General features: G+C 38.9%; 1 protein-coding gene across 2 annotated transcripts in view; it reads left to right on the forward strand.

Moving 5' to 3' along the window:
* The first annotated feature begins 333 nt into the window (after nt 1-333).
* The window catches only part of PSME4 (proteasome activator subunit 4), a 112,181-nt gene continuing 96,273 nt past the window's right edge, over nt 334-16,241 (forward strand). For both annotated transcript variants that reach the window (XM_043981850.1, XM_043981851.1), the window contains exon 1: nt 334-601. In XM_043981850.1, the coding sequence (XP_043837785.1) occupies nt 342-601 (260 nt within the window). In that variant the 5' untranslated portion in view covers nt 334-341. The remainder of the gene's footprint in view (nt 602-16,241) is intronic.

Raw genomic sequence — 16,241 nt, forward strand, 5'->3', positions numbered from 1 at the left:
GCTTCTACCGCCTCCCCCAATTCCTCGACCCTCCCCGGAAGTGACGTAGAGCCCTCCGGAACCTCCTGGCCCGGCAGCTGCAGCGTCACCAGCACAGCCGGTGCGAGGCGGGGCGGGCGGAGTAAGGATCCGGCAGCCAACGAACCGGGCACCGCGCGAGAGGCAGAGACGCCGGTCGGGGGGGGGGAGGGGGGCCCAGCGGCCGAGGGCGAGGGGGCCGGCGGAGGCAGCAGCAGAAAGCTGAAGAGGCGGCGGAGGAGGGGAAGAAGGAGGAGGAGCCCCGAGCGGGGGTGGGGGTCGGGGAGGGTTGGGGGGAGGGGTGGGGGGGTGTCCCCGGGGTTATGGAGCCTGAGGGTCGGGCGGGAGGCGGGGAACCGCCGGAGCCTGGCGGGGACCCCGACTCCGCTACGAACCTGGGATCCTCCTCGCGGGGCTTCGTCCCGCAGAAGGAGATTGTCTACAACAAGCTGCTTCCTTACGCTGAGCGGCTGGACGACGAGTCCGACTTGCTGCTGGCCCAGATCAAAGGCAACTTGGGCCGGGCCGTGCAGCTGCAGGAGCTGTGGCCGGGGGGCCTCTTCTGGACTAGGAAACTCTCCACGTAAGTGACTCGCACGCACCGTCCGCCTAGAGCCCAGCACCTCCCTCCCCCCCCCACCCGGGGGGCCCGGGGACGAGTTCCTGTAGTTGTGTGCGTGTGTGTGTGTGTGTGTGTGTGTGTGTGGTGGGATTTGAGGAAGGGGAGCGAGGGCGTAGTTTTAGGTCGAGTAACAGCTAGCTGGAGGTCGGGGGCGTCTAAGGGTGCTCTTTGTCCGCCCCCCTCCAGGGTACAGGTCAAGTTCCTACTCCTCTCTCCTCCCTTCCACCCCCTCCCGTCGCTCCCATTCCTCTGGGAAAACCAGGATCTCGTTCCACTTGGCAACATTATTTCCTTTGCGGTTCCCGTGGGGTCAGGGAATAAAACTGATTCTGAAATCCCCCCTGGGTTACTTTCTTTTGGGGTCGGCTCCGGCTTGCTGGCTTAGTTCTACTTTGCTTTACCCCGGGGATTTTCGGGTTGTTGTCTCTCTAACCCTTGAGGCCCAGTTGTGGGGAGGAAAGAAAGCAAAGGCTTTTCTCTACGGGGATCTCTCTGTCTCTCTTTCACACGCACATATCCACACACTCACACTCTCCCTTGCCCATACTAGAGAGTACTATGTTTAAGCTATAGCTCCTGGTGTATCTCTGGGAATGAGGAATTTCTTCCTTTGATTTCCCTATTCTCTCCCCTGCTCTTCCTTTTCAAATGTGGCTCTGATCTCTGACAAAGTCAATGCTACCAGTTCCTGAATAGAGAGACGTGTGGTAATAACACTGTTCTGCTTTTTAGTCGACTTTGAAACGGACTAAAAAGTTGGACTTAAAATTCACTCTTGAGGTATGGGTGTTTGAATAGTGAGTCTACTCTTAATATTGAATGAATCAGCTATTAGCTAAGGAAAGCCAAAGGCTGCCTCCCTATAATTATATTTCCTTCCATCTGAAGATCTTTACTGTTTTCAGAAGAAAAGTGGGAAGGGTGCAGTGAAGCTGCTGGTTTTTCTTATGTATCAGGATTGTGTCATTAAGCTTTATGAAACTCTCAGATGTATAATGTACCCAAATTAGTAACTGAGTAGTTGGTTGAAGTCTTTGTTATACAGAATACTCAGCTGCAACCTAGACATGTTAATTAAACAAAAAGTCAGTAAAAACTGTCTGTGGAAAAGCATAAAGGATAGATACATTTTTTACTGCTTTTCTGTGGTGGAGTAAGCTTTTAAAATGAGAATTGTTTTTCTTTCACCTTTGATCAGCTTCATTTTTAACCAAGATCCTTTTAAAAAAATCTTCTGGCCTTGTAGCTAAACACAAGTATGGATGAGTGAGCCCAAGAGAAAAGTCACTTGGACAGTGTTTACTAAAATCAGCTGCATAAATTGAATGACTCGGGATTTTATAATGTTAGAGCCCTTTAAATTTTGCCATGGGATTGTTATTCTCACCTGACCATTCTTAGAGACTTAAGTGAAAAAATTGTGTCATTTGGGAGAAGTAAGTATCTCTTCGATAAAAGACAACCAAAATCAGAACGTGGAATAATCTGCTCCTGCTCCTTTCTAGAAAACCTGTAAGATATCAAGGTTAAATAGATCTCACTTGACTAGAGTGAAAAGTTTGCAGAGCTATGTTTGGGGAAGTCTTGTTCTGGACAAAAGTCCAACAGGTAGAAGCACCACAATTACTGAAAAGTTTAAAAACAAAGAAACAACTTGGCAAGTGATTAAAACCAGAGAGATTTTGTCAACTGAGCTTTACAGTGTTGTCATACTTAAGTAAAAACAAAGTTACACTCTACTCATTTCTGATAGTTTTCTGTTTTAATCTCAATTTAGACTTGCCTAAAGCATACCATTTGTCCTAACAAACAGTTCTTTTGAAATATCTATTTTCCAGTCATTTATACATTGATATTTAGTTTGAGTTTTGTACCCAGAGTCCACATGGCTGTGAATAAACATTTATTTGCCAAAGGTTTTTGATAGTCCCATTTGGTAAAGTGGATATTTTGGCAATATCTTGTTTGTGAAATGTCCTTTAACATAAAAGGGCCAAGTAGGCTGAATACAGTTTTTGATAGTGACACTGGATTATCTGTGGTTGAGATCATATCAGTAAATGTTTTGCCACTGACATAAATAACAAGCATGCTCTTGTTTACCAAGAAATAATATCAGGTAGAATTTTGTTTTGGAGCAGTGGCTGCATCCTGCAAACTGATTCTTGTGATTGCATTATGGGACATTGGGACCTAGGGTGTATATTTCCTCCTAGCCATCTGTTAAGTCATACTGTTTACAGTTAAACTTGTTTTTAGTTTTGCTCACCATAGGAGTTTATATACAAATGCTACTGAAACTTGTGGCCGAAGTAAATTACTGAGTGGTTTCCAAATTTAGAAATGTGCAGAAAGAGAGTAATAAAGTGCTACTAATGAGCTTTGTGACCTGTGGCCTCTCTGTGCCTCTACTTGCTCATATGTAAAGTGAGATGGTTGTATAAGATACCCTTATCTCTGAAATTTCACAATTTTTTTTATTACTACAGTAGAAACTTTTAATATGTAAAATAACTAATGTTCCTGAAAAGTTTTCTTCAAGTAAAATTTATATATTTGATCCTGTTTTTCCAATTTTTTTTATTATAAGTACAGTAGCTAGCCAGAGCAGAGTGATTGCTGGACACAGCTTGGAAGGAGGTACTCAGGAACCACAGCAGTGAATGAAAATCCAGAGATGCTGGAATGTTTCTATTTCTGACCCATAAGTATATATTCCAGACTGGGTGTCATAGAGCTGTTCAAGCATCAGTTACACTTAGTAACTATTAATTGGTGTTTGGATTTAATTCTGGTTTAGGAGGTGCCCTCTAGTCTCTCTTCATTTTGTACGTAGTCTTAACATTTAGTATTTTAAGTTCTGTCCATTCTTGGGGGTATAGTCCTTAGAATTTGCCCTGGATAAAAGAATTATTGGTTGTCTCTGGATATAGAACTACTGAAATTAATCTGGCCTAGTAAAAGGGGGTGCTAGGTGGTGCAGTGGATAGAGCACTGGGCCTGAAGTCAGGAAGACTCATCTTCCTAAGTTCTAATGTGGCCTAAGACTCTTATTAGCTGTATGACCCTGGGCAAGTCACTTAACCTTGTTTGCCCCAGTTTCTTCATCTATAAAATGGGCTGGAGAAACTGGGAAGAGCTGATTTAAAATCTAAACTCAGACACCTGCTAGCTCTGTGACCTCTGTGACCAAGTCACTTAAATTCTGTTTGCCTCAGTTTCTTCAACTATAAAATGAGAATAATAACAGGACCTACTTCACCATATGATTGTGAGGATCAAATGAGATATCATTTTTTAAAGTACCTCACACACAATAGCTATATGAATGCTGATTCCCTTCCCTGTCCTCAAAGTGCTACAGGACTGATGTGCAGAAGCAAATACAGGGTGTTTTCAGGATGGATATCATTAACCAGGTGGATCAAGAAAAACTCCATAGAGGAGATGCCATTTGAACCTAGTATTGAAAGAACATCTGGAATCTAAGACTCAGGGATGGAATTCTGCCTAGGTGTGAAGGACAGATGAGGGAACAGGTTATAGTTCAGTTTGCCTGGAAAAGAGAATGCATGATTGGGAGGAATATGTATTAAGGTTAAAAAAGTGGGCCAGAGAAAAAATTTTCAGGGCCTTAAGTGCCAAGCTGTTTGTATTTTTCATAGAAGCAGCAGACTCAGTTATGTTTTTAGTTGGAAGGGACCTCATAGGATAGCTAGCTAACCCATAATTGAACTGGCATACCTGGCCAAGTGGTAGTCTAGCTTTCTTTACTTGAAGCCTTTCAGTGAGGGGAAATTTATTGCTTCCCAAAGTAGCCAATTCCATTCTTGGAAATTAATAGATTGGCCTACATGATCTTTTAAGGACTCTTTTGGTTATAAAATCCCGTTTCTGTGATTCTTTATTTAGAATTATTAGATGAAATGGGAGCAACCAGCTATTGCCTTATCCAGGCACTCCCTTCCTCCATATTGTGACCGGTGGTGAGATCACAGTTTACTCATCCAAAGAGAGGACTTGTAGTGAAGCAGAGATGAGAAAGCACATTTTTTCCCCTCCATTTGTATTTTCAAATTCTGGAAATGTGAAGTTGATTTAGTGTAACAAATTTAATCCCTAATGGTATGGTGGAATTCTCTCACCTTAAGCTGCTTTATAATGAAGCATGATTGTATATACTGTTTTCAGGAACTATTTCATTTGCTAATTAAAGAGTAGTTCCCTTCAGAATGAACCAGCAATTGTTTAATTATGATCAAGAGCACTGTGTAGCCTTCTAGGACAGGAAAGAGATTATCCAGTTGAAACTACGTAATTCATTTAATTAGATTATGTAACTACCTGCAGTTGGAGTTTAGCCAAGATGGTGAGTTAACAAATATGCCTATTTGTGAAAAGTAAAAAGTAATAGTGGCTACAGAGGTCCTAGAATTCAGAATCTTTGGTGACATTTCACATCTCTGTCATCATTATTCAAATCGTATTAGACTATTGTTTGGTTCAATGCTTGGAAAAAGAGTGTGGTAGAGCCAGCTGCAAACCGATGAATTTAAAGAGGTGCTAAAGGTTTTTCACTTAAGTTATAGTTCAGCTTTTATATAGTGCTTTTAAAGTTTGCAAAGTTCTTCTCCCATAACGGCCCTCAAAGGCCATGGGTAAGTATTATAGATGAGGAAACCCAAACTCAGAAGAGGTGAAGTGAGTTGTTCAGGGTCATTTGGTAGTAAGTGTTAGTAGCAGGAACTGAATCCAGGTCATCTGATTTTAGATCCCTGCGTGGTGGGTTGGGGTTTTTTGTTGTTGTTGGGTTTTGTTTTGTTTGTTTGTTTTTTTACTATACCATGCTGCCAAAGCAGTAGAATTTGAAATAAAATGGATAATATTCTAAAATAGGAGGGGAAGAACTTTCTAACAATTGGTATTGTCCAGGAAGGGAATGTAACAGCTTTATGAGATAGTGGGGTCCCTTTCACTGGAGGTCTTCTTGCTGTCTCTTATCCTCTGTTAGAAAAAGCTATTTTAGAGGAGTATGGTTTAGACTAGGTGCCCTCTGAAGTATGTTCCATCTCTTATATTTTGCATAGTGTTTCATACTTTCCCTAGTACTTCTAAGTTTTTATTATCACACTTGATCCCTGAAAAATAGGGTAGGTGCCATTATACCTATTTAATAGATTATGGATATTGAGAAATAAAAGTTTCAGTGACTTGCCTAAGGTTACACACTAGTTAGCAAATCCAGCAGTAGAATAGGCATCTTTTTCTCTCCCAAACCAGTGCTTTTTCAGCTAGACTTGGTGTTCAGATAGGAGAGGCAAAGTACTAGTTTTCTTGAAAAATTGTTAAAAACAATTAAGGACTCTAAAAGCACTCACTTTTTGAGATAAAACTTCATAAATAGAACATTTTAGTGACTGTGTTTTAAAATGTGGAGAGAGAACCCCAAAAGTAGTAGCATTTGAAAAAGAAAGAATTTATTTTGCTTTTAAATGGTAAAGGATTTCTGAAGTTTCCAATAATATTAGTATCATAAATAGTAACTGGAATTTATATAGTTCATTAAAGCTCAGAGCACTTCAGATAACATTTTTTCATTTGATCTTTCACAACCTGGTGAACCAGTTTAACAGATAGGGAAATCTTGGCTTGCCCATGACTGGCACAGAGAATGTAAGTGATTCTCTTAGTTTTTAACATATTTATAGGTGTTCTAAGTGAATTTTAGCCCTAGGTTTCTCTGGACTTCTGGAGTAGGACTTTTTCCTTCATATCATGCTGTTTGACAGTATTCCAATGATTTACAGTATCCACTATGATAAATAGTTATTGAATGAATAAATGAAAAACCACCATTAGTGTTACGTATTAATAACTCAGAAGGAAAGCCACAAACAATAACACAAAATTTATAGTTATTTTGAAGTTTGAATGTGTCATTTTGTAGCAGGAAGTTTTCTTTAGCTTCCAAATATATGTCCTTTGGTCAGTACCAAATTTAATTGTTTAAAGATTGTAAGGGATGCATGAGTGACTATGACATCATTATATTTCTTTTAATTAGGATTACTTTGTAAAATGGCAGACTAAGAACAAGAATTGTTTTTTTAAAATTTCCCTGAGTATTGGTTTTTTTAGGGTGCTGCCTTCTTAAATTGACATATGACTTAGGAAGTAACCACTGATTTTTTTTTAAAAATTGCTTTTTTACTAGATTGTGGATACAAGGGATTTGTTTTTATTTTCTTTGTGTCAAGTAAGGAACTGGTTTCTAATCAACATCTTTTTCTTGACAAAATTCAGATTATTACCTTTGATTTTTATGCCCTGGGCCAATCTTGACTACAGATTTGTTTGTTTTTTAAAGAAAATAAGATCAAAATACAATTATTCATCATGAGCAACATTTTTATTTCTGCAGTCAAAGTGAAGCGGTCTACCTTGGGGAAATTTTCTGGAAGTTTCTGGGTTAAGATTCAATTTGAGCCAACATTAGGTGATTAGACAAAGAAGAGGGGAGAGGGCATTATAAGTATGAGAAAGAGGGCAATGTGATATAACCCTGAGACTGGAAGTTGTGGTGGCAAGGAGAGTAACTTAGAAGTAGAGGGTATTCATATTGCAGTAAATCGATTGTTGTTATGGGAAATTTGATACTATTGATTTACAGTTTTAAAAGTTTTATGGTTTTATGATTTCAGTTGAGCTGCCATGCTTCTCCATAACCTATATAAAATGAAATGAGAAATAGATTGTATATTAGAGCCAGTCTGGTTTACACACATAATTGTTAGTGCTTTAGATACATTTTTTTTTTTAAAAGCTTTTCGGTTTTGTTCTTCCCCCATGAAAAATTTAAAGAATTGTTTCTAGGGGACAGCTAGGTGGCACAGTGGATAAAGCACCAGCCCTGGATTCAGGAGGACCTGAGTCCAAATGTGACCTCAGGCACTTGACACTTACTAGCTGTGTGACTCTGGGCAAGTCACTTAACCCTCATTGCCTGGGAGGAAAAATGCTTCCATTTCACCCAGCTGTGAAATGAGTATAATCATATTGTAACTGCAAATAGTGGGTTGCTTAATTAAAAAGTTAATTATAATTACTTTATAAGCCCTCCTCTCCCATGTTAGATGGAAATATTAGAAAATTTGGGCTTTTATGATGTCTTGTTCCGTTTTCTTTCTTTTCTTTTCTTTCTTTCTTTTTTTTTTTTTTGGTGAGGCAATTGGGGTTAAGTGACTTGCCTAGGGTCACACATCTAGTAAGTGTTAAGTGTCTGAGGTCAGATTTGAACTCGGGTCCTCCTGACTCGAGGGCCAGCACTCCATCCCCTGCGTCATCTAGATGCCCCCCATTCTCTTATTTTTTTGTTTTGTTTTGTTTTGCGGGGCAATGAGGGTTAAGTGACTTGCCCAGGGTCACACAGCTAGTAAGTATCAAGTGTCTGAGGTCAGATTTGAACTCAGGTCCTCCTGAATCCAGGGATGGTGCTCTATCCACTGCACCACCTAGCTGCCTCTATTTTCTTATTTTTTTAAAGGAAAGTGTTCAATTATTTGATCTGGGAAATTTTTTTAACAAAATAATTTTGTGAATCTATATATTGTTGTATGGCAGTGTGTAACAGACACAACAATGGCTTAGAAACAAAAGTTTTTTTTTTTAGGTATAGATCAAACTATTAAAACATAGGTACATCTTTGCTATTTATTTTCCTTTAGTGTTTTATTCTTGTTTGTTTGAATTGGATAATGTTGTATTTATTAAATACTTATATTCATTTATAGATATAAAGAATTTCCTCCATGAAAATCCCCCAAAGCCTTAATTTTGGCATGGAAGTGACCGAAAGTTATTGAAATTGGTGCCAGTGGAATGTGAGCTCCAGGAGGTCCTACCAAGCTGAAAAGGCTTGTTCAAAACTGGTGTCTTTTGCCTCGGGTGTAACCTAGTCATGTTTTGAGTGGCTTATCACCAGGTTAGCTGCAAAGTGATGAATTTTTTTAGTTACCAAAAGTCTCAGAAACTGCCTGTCAGGTTGTATAAGTTAAAACAGTGCAGACTCTTTCCAATAAATTTATATTCTAAATCATTTAGTCAGTGATTATTTATTGATTATATTATAATACTGGTTACTGTGGTGGGGTATGAGCAATTGGCCCCTCTCTTCAGCTGCTCTGGGCCTGCAGTCTGGAAGACTCATCTTCCAGAGTTCAAATTAGGCCTCAGATACTTTGCTAGCTGTGTGACCCTGGACAAGTCATTTAACCCTGTTTGACTCACTTTCTTATATGTAAAATGAGCTGGAGAAGGAAGAAAACCCTAAATCATAGCACAGAGAGTTGGACATGACTGAACAACAAAATTGTGGCTCTCCAAGTCTTTTTTTTTACCAGACTACACATTCTTATATCCTTTTAATCAATCTTCATATGGCATATTCTCTAGTTCCCTCACTATTCCAGGGGAAGACTTCATAGAAATTTCATTTAAGCTTAGACCTTGAAGGATGGATAGGATTTGGAGAACGATGGATAAGCTAGATGATGCAGTAATAGCAAAATACCTGAAAGGTGAAAAGATATGGTTTGAATGGGGGGGGGGGCATGTTTTAATTTTTAAAGCAGTTATAGAAGTAAGAATATATTCACTTTATGTGGCCTTGTCAGGAGAGGAAGAAGAGATGGAGAAATAACTGGGAAAAGTGAAGGGAGTATCATTTCAGTGGTTAATAAATACCACAATTGGATTTTTTTCTCCCTTAGAAGTTCTTATGAATATCTGTAATTGTAAAATAGCATGCTTCTTTTTGATATAAGCTATTGAAACTCCAGTGGCTAGTGTACTTAACCAACAATAGTCTTTTTTATTTATTTAACCAACAGTGAATTCTGACCTATTTGTTTAACCAGTAGTGAAGTCTTTTCTATTTGTGCCAGATTTGATGATCTTCAGATTACCTTCTGTAAAATCTTCCCAAAGATGATGGACCTGTTTAATGATGTGTTGTCTTTGAAACTTACACAGTGTTCTCACCGTGACTTGCCTGATTTGGTCATTTTATTCATTGTTTACAAGTCTGAAAATTTTTCAAAAGGAAAACCAAATGATCCTCATGAATCATTTGTTTTTAAACTGCTGTATTGTATAAATGGCTAAGATCTTAAAATGATGGATTTGTTGTTTTCATTTACTGTCCTACTCTGAGGTTCCCCCTTGCCAACCCCCACTACCCCCAGGTGAAAGTTTCATTATTGACTTTTTTCATCACTTTAGCTAGTTTCTTTGTTTGACAAAGTATCTGCCTTCCCTTCCCTTTCCCTTTCCCTTGCATTCTAGCTATTTGTGTTAGAGTACCAGCAAAGGCTAGAAGCCAGCGGTATCACAAGTACCTTTGAACAGTCATATATTGATTGATCATCTACAATAAAGACTCTTCCCTTGGCCTACAGCGAGGATGCTAGTTTACTACGTTCCTCTTCCTTAAGTAGAGGGACATCAAATAAGGAACCAAGTTTAGGATTATCTCATTCATCCCTTTCATAACACAGAGAAGAAACTAAGGCTTATAGAGGTAAAGTGACTTAGTAGAAGAACTGGGCCTAGAAGTAAATCAGTCAGGGGGCAGTTAGATGGCACAGTGGATAAAGCACCAGCCCTGGATTCAGGAGGACCTGAGTTCAAATGTGGCCTCAGACACTTGACACTTACTAGCTGTGTGACCTTGGGCAAGTCACTTAACCCTCATTGCCCTGTGGGGGGGGCCCCCCCGCGCCCCCCAAAAAGAAGTAAATCAGTCTCTTTGATCTATACTGTAGCTGTGTTTGGTGTATGTGGGCAGGTTTGATGGGAGTGGGAAGAAAGGTTTGAGCCTGGGAGACCAAATAAGCTTTTGACATCGTCCAAGCTGGAAGTGATGATGAGGGCCTGAACTTGGTAGGCGTGTGTGTGTGTGTGTGTGTGTGTGTGTGTGTGTGTGTGTGTGTGTGAGAGAGAGAGAGAGAGAGAGAGAGAGAGAGAGAGAATGAGAATGAATGAGAATGAGAATATATAACACTTGTGGAGATGGAAACAAGATTCGGCTGCTGGCTTAATAGAGGGGTGAGAGAAATAGAGGGGTGAGAGAATGAGGAGTGCAGGCCATGCTGAAGTGCCATTCAGTAATTGGGAGCATGATGATATCAACAGTAGTTGACAGTTGGGAAGAATGGTGGGTTTAAAGAGAAAAATAAATTCTCTTTTGGACATGGTGAGGTTGAGATACTACTAGAAAGGAAGTATTTCTTTTGAAATACCCAATAGACATTTGGTGGTGAGAGACTGGAGCTTGGGAGGAAGACTAGGGAGGGCTAGATCTGTTGATATGGGAGTCATCAATATACAAAGTATAAATACATGGGAACTGCTGAGGTTACTAGGAGAGGATGTAGAGAAGAAAAAGAGAGAAGTTAGCGGTGTCAAATAGAGCAGAAGAAAACAGGAATATAAGAATATGAAAAGAAGCCATTGGATTGTTAGAAAATCATTGGTAACTTTTAGAAAGATCAACTGCACTTGAGTGATGAGATTGGAAGGCAGATTGGAGGGGTTTTAAAGAGTGCAAGAGGAAGTTGAGGCATTGACTGTAGGTGGTTTTTTTTTTTTTTTTTTTTGGTGAGGCAATTGGGGTTAAGTGACTTGCCCAGGGTCACACAGCTAGTAATTGTTAAGCGTATGAGGCTGGATTTGAACTCAGGTCCTCCTGAATCCAGGGCCGGTGCTCTATCTACTGCGCCACCTAGCTGCCCCATGTAGGTGGTTTTTAAAAGGAATTTGGCTGAGAAAGGGAAGAGAGATATAGGCCCATTGTTATAAGGAAATGGTAAAATCTCTTATTGCTGGAGGGGACTTAAGCATTGCTTGTATATTGGAAGGATGGAATCAGCTAGTAGAGGAAGACTGAAGATTAGAAAAAAGAAAGGGAATGATAGTAGGTCCAGTCTTCTGGAGGAGAAAAGAAAGATGGAATCAAAGGTACATGTATATTCATCAGCAACTGGAAAAAAGTAGGAGGTACTGTTGGGGAAGGTGATTATTGATGTCAGGGGTTATGAGATGAGGAGGAGAAAGAAAAGGAGAGAAAGTTGAGTGCATAGCCTTGATTTTTTTTTCTTTCTTTTTTTCCCCTGAGAATGTGTAAAGTGAGGACCTTTGCTGAGAGGATGGTGATAGTGTGTGCTTGTCATAAATTTGAGAAGAGGTTTCCAACAGGTATTTACAGGGTAAACTAGGCCAAATCTTTTTAAACTTTTTCCACTCGTGACCCCTTTTTGCCCGAGAAATTTTTACACGACCCTGGGTATATAGGCATATAAAAAAGGTATATGTAACCTTTTACTGTTGCCAAATTTTTTGTGACCCCTACATTCCGTTAGGTGACCCCCATGGGGTCTTGACCCACAGTTTAAGAAACTAGGAGCTAGAGAATCAGTTGGGGAAAGGTAAAAGGGTTCTCTTGCTGCAGTAGGTCTAGTTGGGATAAGGTGGTGAACTTGTAGTGGATCCAGTCAGCGTGGATCAGCATAGAAGTATGTGTATGTGTCTGATTTGTTGATTTTTCTAGTTTTTTAGTTGCATATTCCTCTTGCTAATATACATGTTGTGATAAAATTTTCTTTTGAAAGCTGCTTTAATTCCATTTTAGATTTTGAACCAGAAGGGATTTTGGAGGTTATTGAGTACAAGGTCCCTTCCTTACAGATAGAAAGTACAATGTACTAGCACTGTGCTAAGCACTTGAGATGAAAGGAAGACATAGACTTTTAGACACAAGGAAGCCGAAGCCTAAAGTGGCCAAGACCATTGGTAGTATATGGCAGAATTAGGAATCAAACCCATTTTTTTACTTCTTTTTTTCCCCAGCACTGTAATGGTGTTTTCCCTCATGGAAATTTATCTGTGGTCCTCACTCTTAAATAAAGATTGGTGCTTTTTAAGATGTTTTGAGATAAAGAGGGTGGAACTTGACTATTTTCTCACTTTTGACAAAGAGCTGCCATCAAGTAGTCAGAAAACCTCAGTTTGAGTCCTGCCTCTGCTACTTCATACCTGAGTGACCTTGGGCAAGTCAGTGCCTGTTGGGGGCTTCAGTTTTCTCATGTAGATGATAAAGGTTTTTCTTTGCATCCCCATCACTGACTAATTGCATTAGGCTAGATAAATGACTAAAAATAAATCCTTTGCTCTGAAATTAAATAACTTATTAATGGTAAAGTTTGCAGTGGGACTTTCCTCCCAGTCTGGCCTTTTGAACTACTAGCAAAATAATTGATTTTCCTTACATTTGACCATTTCTACAATGTGGTGGTTTAATCTGATTAGTTTATTAGTTTTTTGTTTTAATATGTTTCCATCGTCAGTATTACGAATTAAACTAACATCCTCAATAAATAGTGGAAAGAAATATTTCACTGTGTCCTACATTTTATTAGAGAGTTACTGTTCCTGGCATGCATTTGAATGTTAACTTAGTGAGACTAAAAATTAAAGCATTTGCTTAATTCTAAAACGTTGTGAGGGGGAGGCAGGTGAAAAGTGCTTTGTATTGTCTGTCGCTATTTGTTTTTTCTTGTAGGAGGATGGAAGATAATGAACTTATCATCACCGACTTTGTGAAATATTTTATGAAAGTTCCTCCTAATTACATTTAGGGCTTTCAAATGTTTCCAGATAGGTAGTAGTGTGAGGATCTTTTAGTAGGTTATAAATAAAGAAAGATCGGCGTCATTTAATTGTGGGAAGGGACGAGGGAGTATTATAGAAAACAAGGGAAGACTGATGTGTCTCGGGAACCAGACAAATTGTGTATTTTAGCAACAAAGTAGTACTAAACTTCTGTTCTCCTGGGAATCTGTCAATGATATTTCTCTTAGCTTTGAGATCCCTTATTACCCAGAGTTTGAATCTTTTTTCCTAATAAGGGGTAATTTGTTTCTATAGAGTTTTTCTTTTAATGCCCCACTAAAAATCATCTCATGCAGCTTTTTTGCAAAGTAGAAAAGGAGAGGTGCTCTGTTATTCAGTTTTTAAGATGCAGGTTTTGCATAATATTCCTTTTTTGGAAGAGCAACATATATTAAATGTTTGTATTTTAACACTTTCTATAGGACCTAGTGAGTGTCATAGGTATAAAATCTAAAACTGAAAAGTATGTTTTTAGTTAATAGTATTTTATTTTTTCCAGTTATATGTAAAGTTAATTTTCAACATTCATTTTTATAAGATTTTTCAAAATTTTCTTCCCTCCTCCCCAAGACAGAAAGCAATATGATATAGGTTATATATGTACAATCATGTTAAACATATTTCCACATTAACTACCTTTTTTTTTTTTGAGGGGCAATGAGGGTTAAGTGACTTGCCCAGGGTCACACAGCTAGTAACTGTCAAGTGTCTGAAGCTGGATTTGAACTCAGGTACTCCTGAATCCAAGGCCAGTGCTTTATCCACTGCGCCACCTAGCTGCCCCCATTAACTACTTTTTTTAATGCTAAAATTTGTGTTTTAAGATGTTCTTTTATGGTCTCTTCTCTGAATGCTGATTTTTTTGTGTTTATTTGTTTTTACATTATTATTTTCTTGAGCTTCATTATCTTTGATATAGTATTAAAATATAATATTATATATGGGTCATAGTAATCAGCTGACTATAGTTACCTCAGTTCACATGCTGATGTGAACAAGGTCATTAGACCATTATGCATGTTGACCAATTAACTTCATATTGTTCATCTAGGTAAAGCTGTGTCCCATTATGCCTTGCATATGATCATCAGTTGTCTTTAGTGACAGTTATGGAAACTAACTAGTAAGTGTTCAAGGCCAAATTTGAATGCAGGTCTTTCTGACTCTAGTTCCCATGTTCTATCCACTGTGCCACCTACTGCCTCTGTACACAGCTGACTATTGGAAATATAGAACTAGAATTTTAGAGAGGTTAGCTTATAGATGTAGATTTGTCAATTATCTTTGTAGAAGTGATAATTAAAACTATGGAAGTGAATGAGATGGCCAAGGGAAAGAGGACCAAGGACAGAGACTTAGGGAATAGCAATATTTAAGCAATTGAAAGATGAGGAGGAGCTGAACAAATGATAGAATGAGCTGTCAGAGGAAGGAAGAAAACCATGAGAATTGAGTGTCATAGAAACCAAGGTAGAAAAGGAATGGATGGCCAAAAGTATCTTTGCTTCATTAAGATCAATACTGATGCGGATGAAGACTGAAAGACTATTGGATTTGATAATAAGGAAGTTATTAGTGATATCTGAGAGAAGCAAGAGTATTGAAAATGGAAGTCAGATTGTAGGGGTTTGAGGAGCTAGTGGTTGGAGGTGGAAGAGGCAGCAGGTGTAGATTGTTTTTTGTAGAAGCTCATTGAAGCAGCGTGGAGCAATAGCTAAAGAGCTGGCATTGAAAGCCTGGGAGCCCTGGATTCAAGTTCTGCCTCTGAAATACTGGCTATGTGATTGCAGACATGTCTTTTAATCTTTCAGTGCTCTGGCAGCTAAGATGATATGGTACAGAGAAAGTGCTGGTCTGCATTGGAAATTTCCTTACCTGAGAATTACCTGTACTAGTGAAATCACAGGTTCAATTCCTATCATTGGCAATGAAGGAGAGAGGAGAAAAGAGAAATTATTGCTTGGGAAGTAGCTGGAGAAAGGTTACTTTTTTAAGGTTATAAAACTTTTCTATTGGTAGGTAAGGAGAAGAAGCCAATAAGAGACTGAAAATAATTGATGGAGCAAGGTCCAAGAGAAGTTAAGGGTTTACTAATATCATAGAAAAGGCCACACGTAGGCAATGATTTTAGTTTTGACCAGAAGGAGGTCCACATCATGCTATATCATATTGTAGTAAAAGAAGAGTAGTCCTCTCATATTGATGTCCAGTCAGTATTGTCTTCATAAGTGATTGACAGCATGCTATAATGTTCAGTCATAAGTATTTTTTTTTTAATGAGGCAATTGGGGTTAAGTGACTTGCCCAGGGTCACACAGCTAGTAAGTGTTAAGTGTCTGAGGTCGGATTTGAACTCAGGTACTCCTGACTCCAGGGCTGGTGCTCTATCCACTGTGCCATCTAGCTGCCCAGTCATAAGTATTTTAAAAATAGTTTTCATTGATAACTTGTTTTTGCATCACCTACATTTCTCAGTATATCCCTCTTCCCTCTCTGAGAGCAGTCCCTTATAATAAGAGGAAAAAAAAACAATTCAACAAAACTCATTAACAGATTGAAAATAACAAGCAACTTATATATTGTGGCACATATTAAGTCTCCCACTTCTGCAAAGAAGAAAGGAAGAGTTGTCCCTGGAAAAGTATATGACTAGCAATGGAATCTTTGGGTTAAAGGCTATTATTTCCCTGTTCTTTCAGTATAAGAATGTTTTTATTTTTAAGCATTTGATTTTTGAGTAGAAGAATGTAGCTGCAATGGGAGTATTAAAAGGACTATCTTTCATATTGTCTCCCTTCCTTTCCTTTTTATAAAATGGGGATATTTGACCTGACTCAAATATGTGATTATACATGTATAGCAGCCTCTATGTCGT

This window comes from Dromiciops gliroides, chromosome 2 (assembly GCF_019393635.1).
Source record: "Dromiciops gliroides isolate mDroGli1 chromosome 2, mDroGli1.pri, whole genome shotgun sequence".
In the NCBI taxonomy this organism is placed as follows: domain Eukaryota; kingdom Metazoa; phylum Chordata; class Mammalia; order Microbiotheria; family Microbiotheriidae; genus Dromiciops; species Dromiciops gliroides.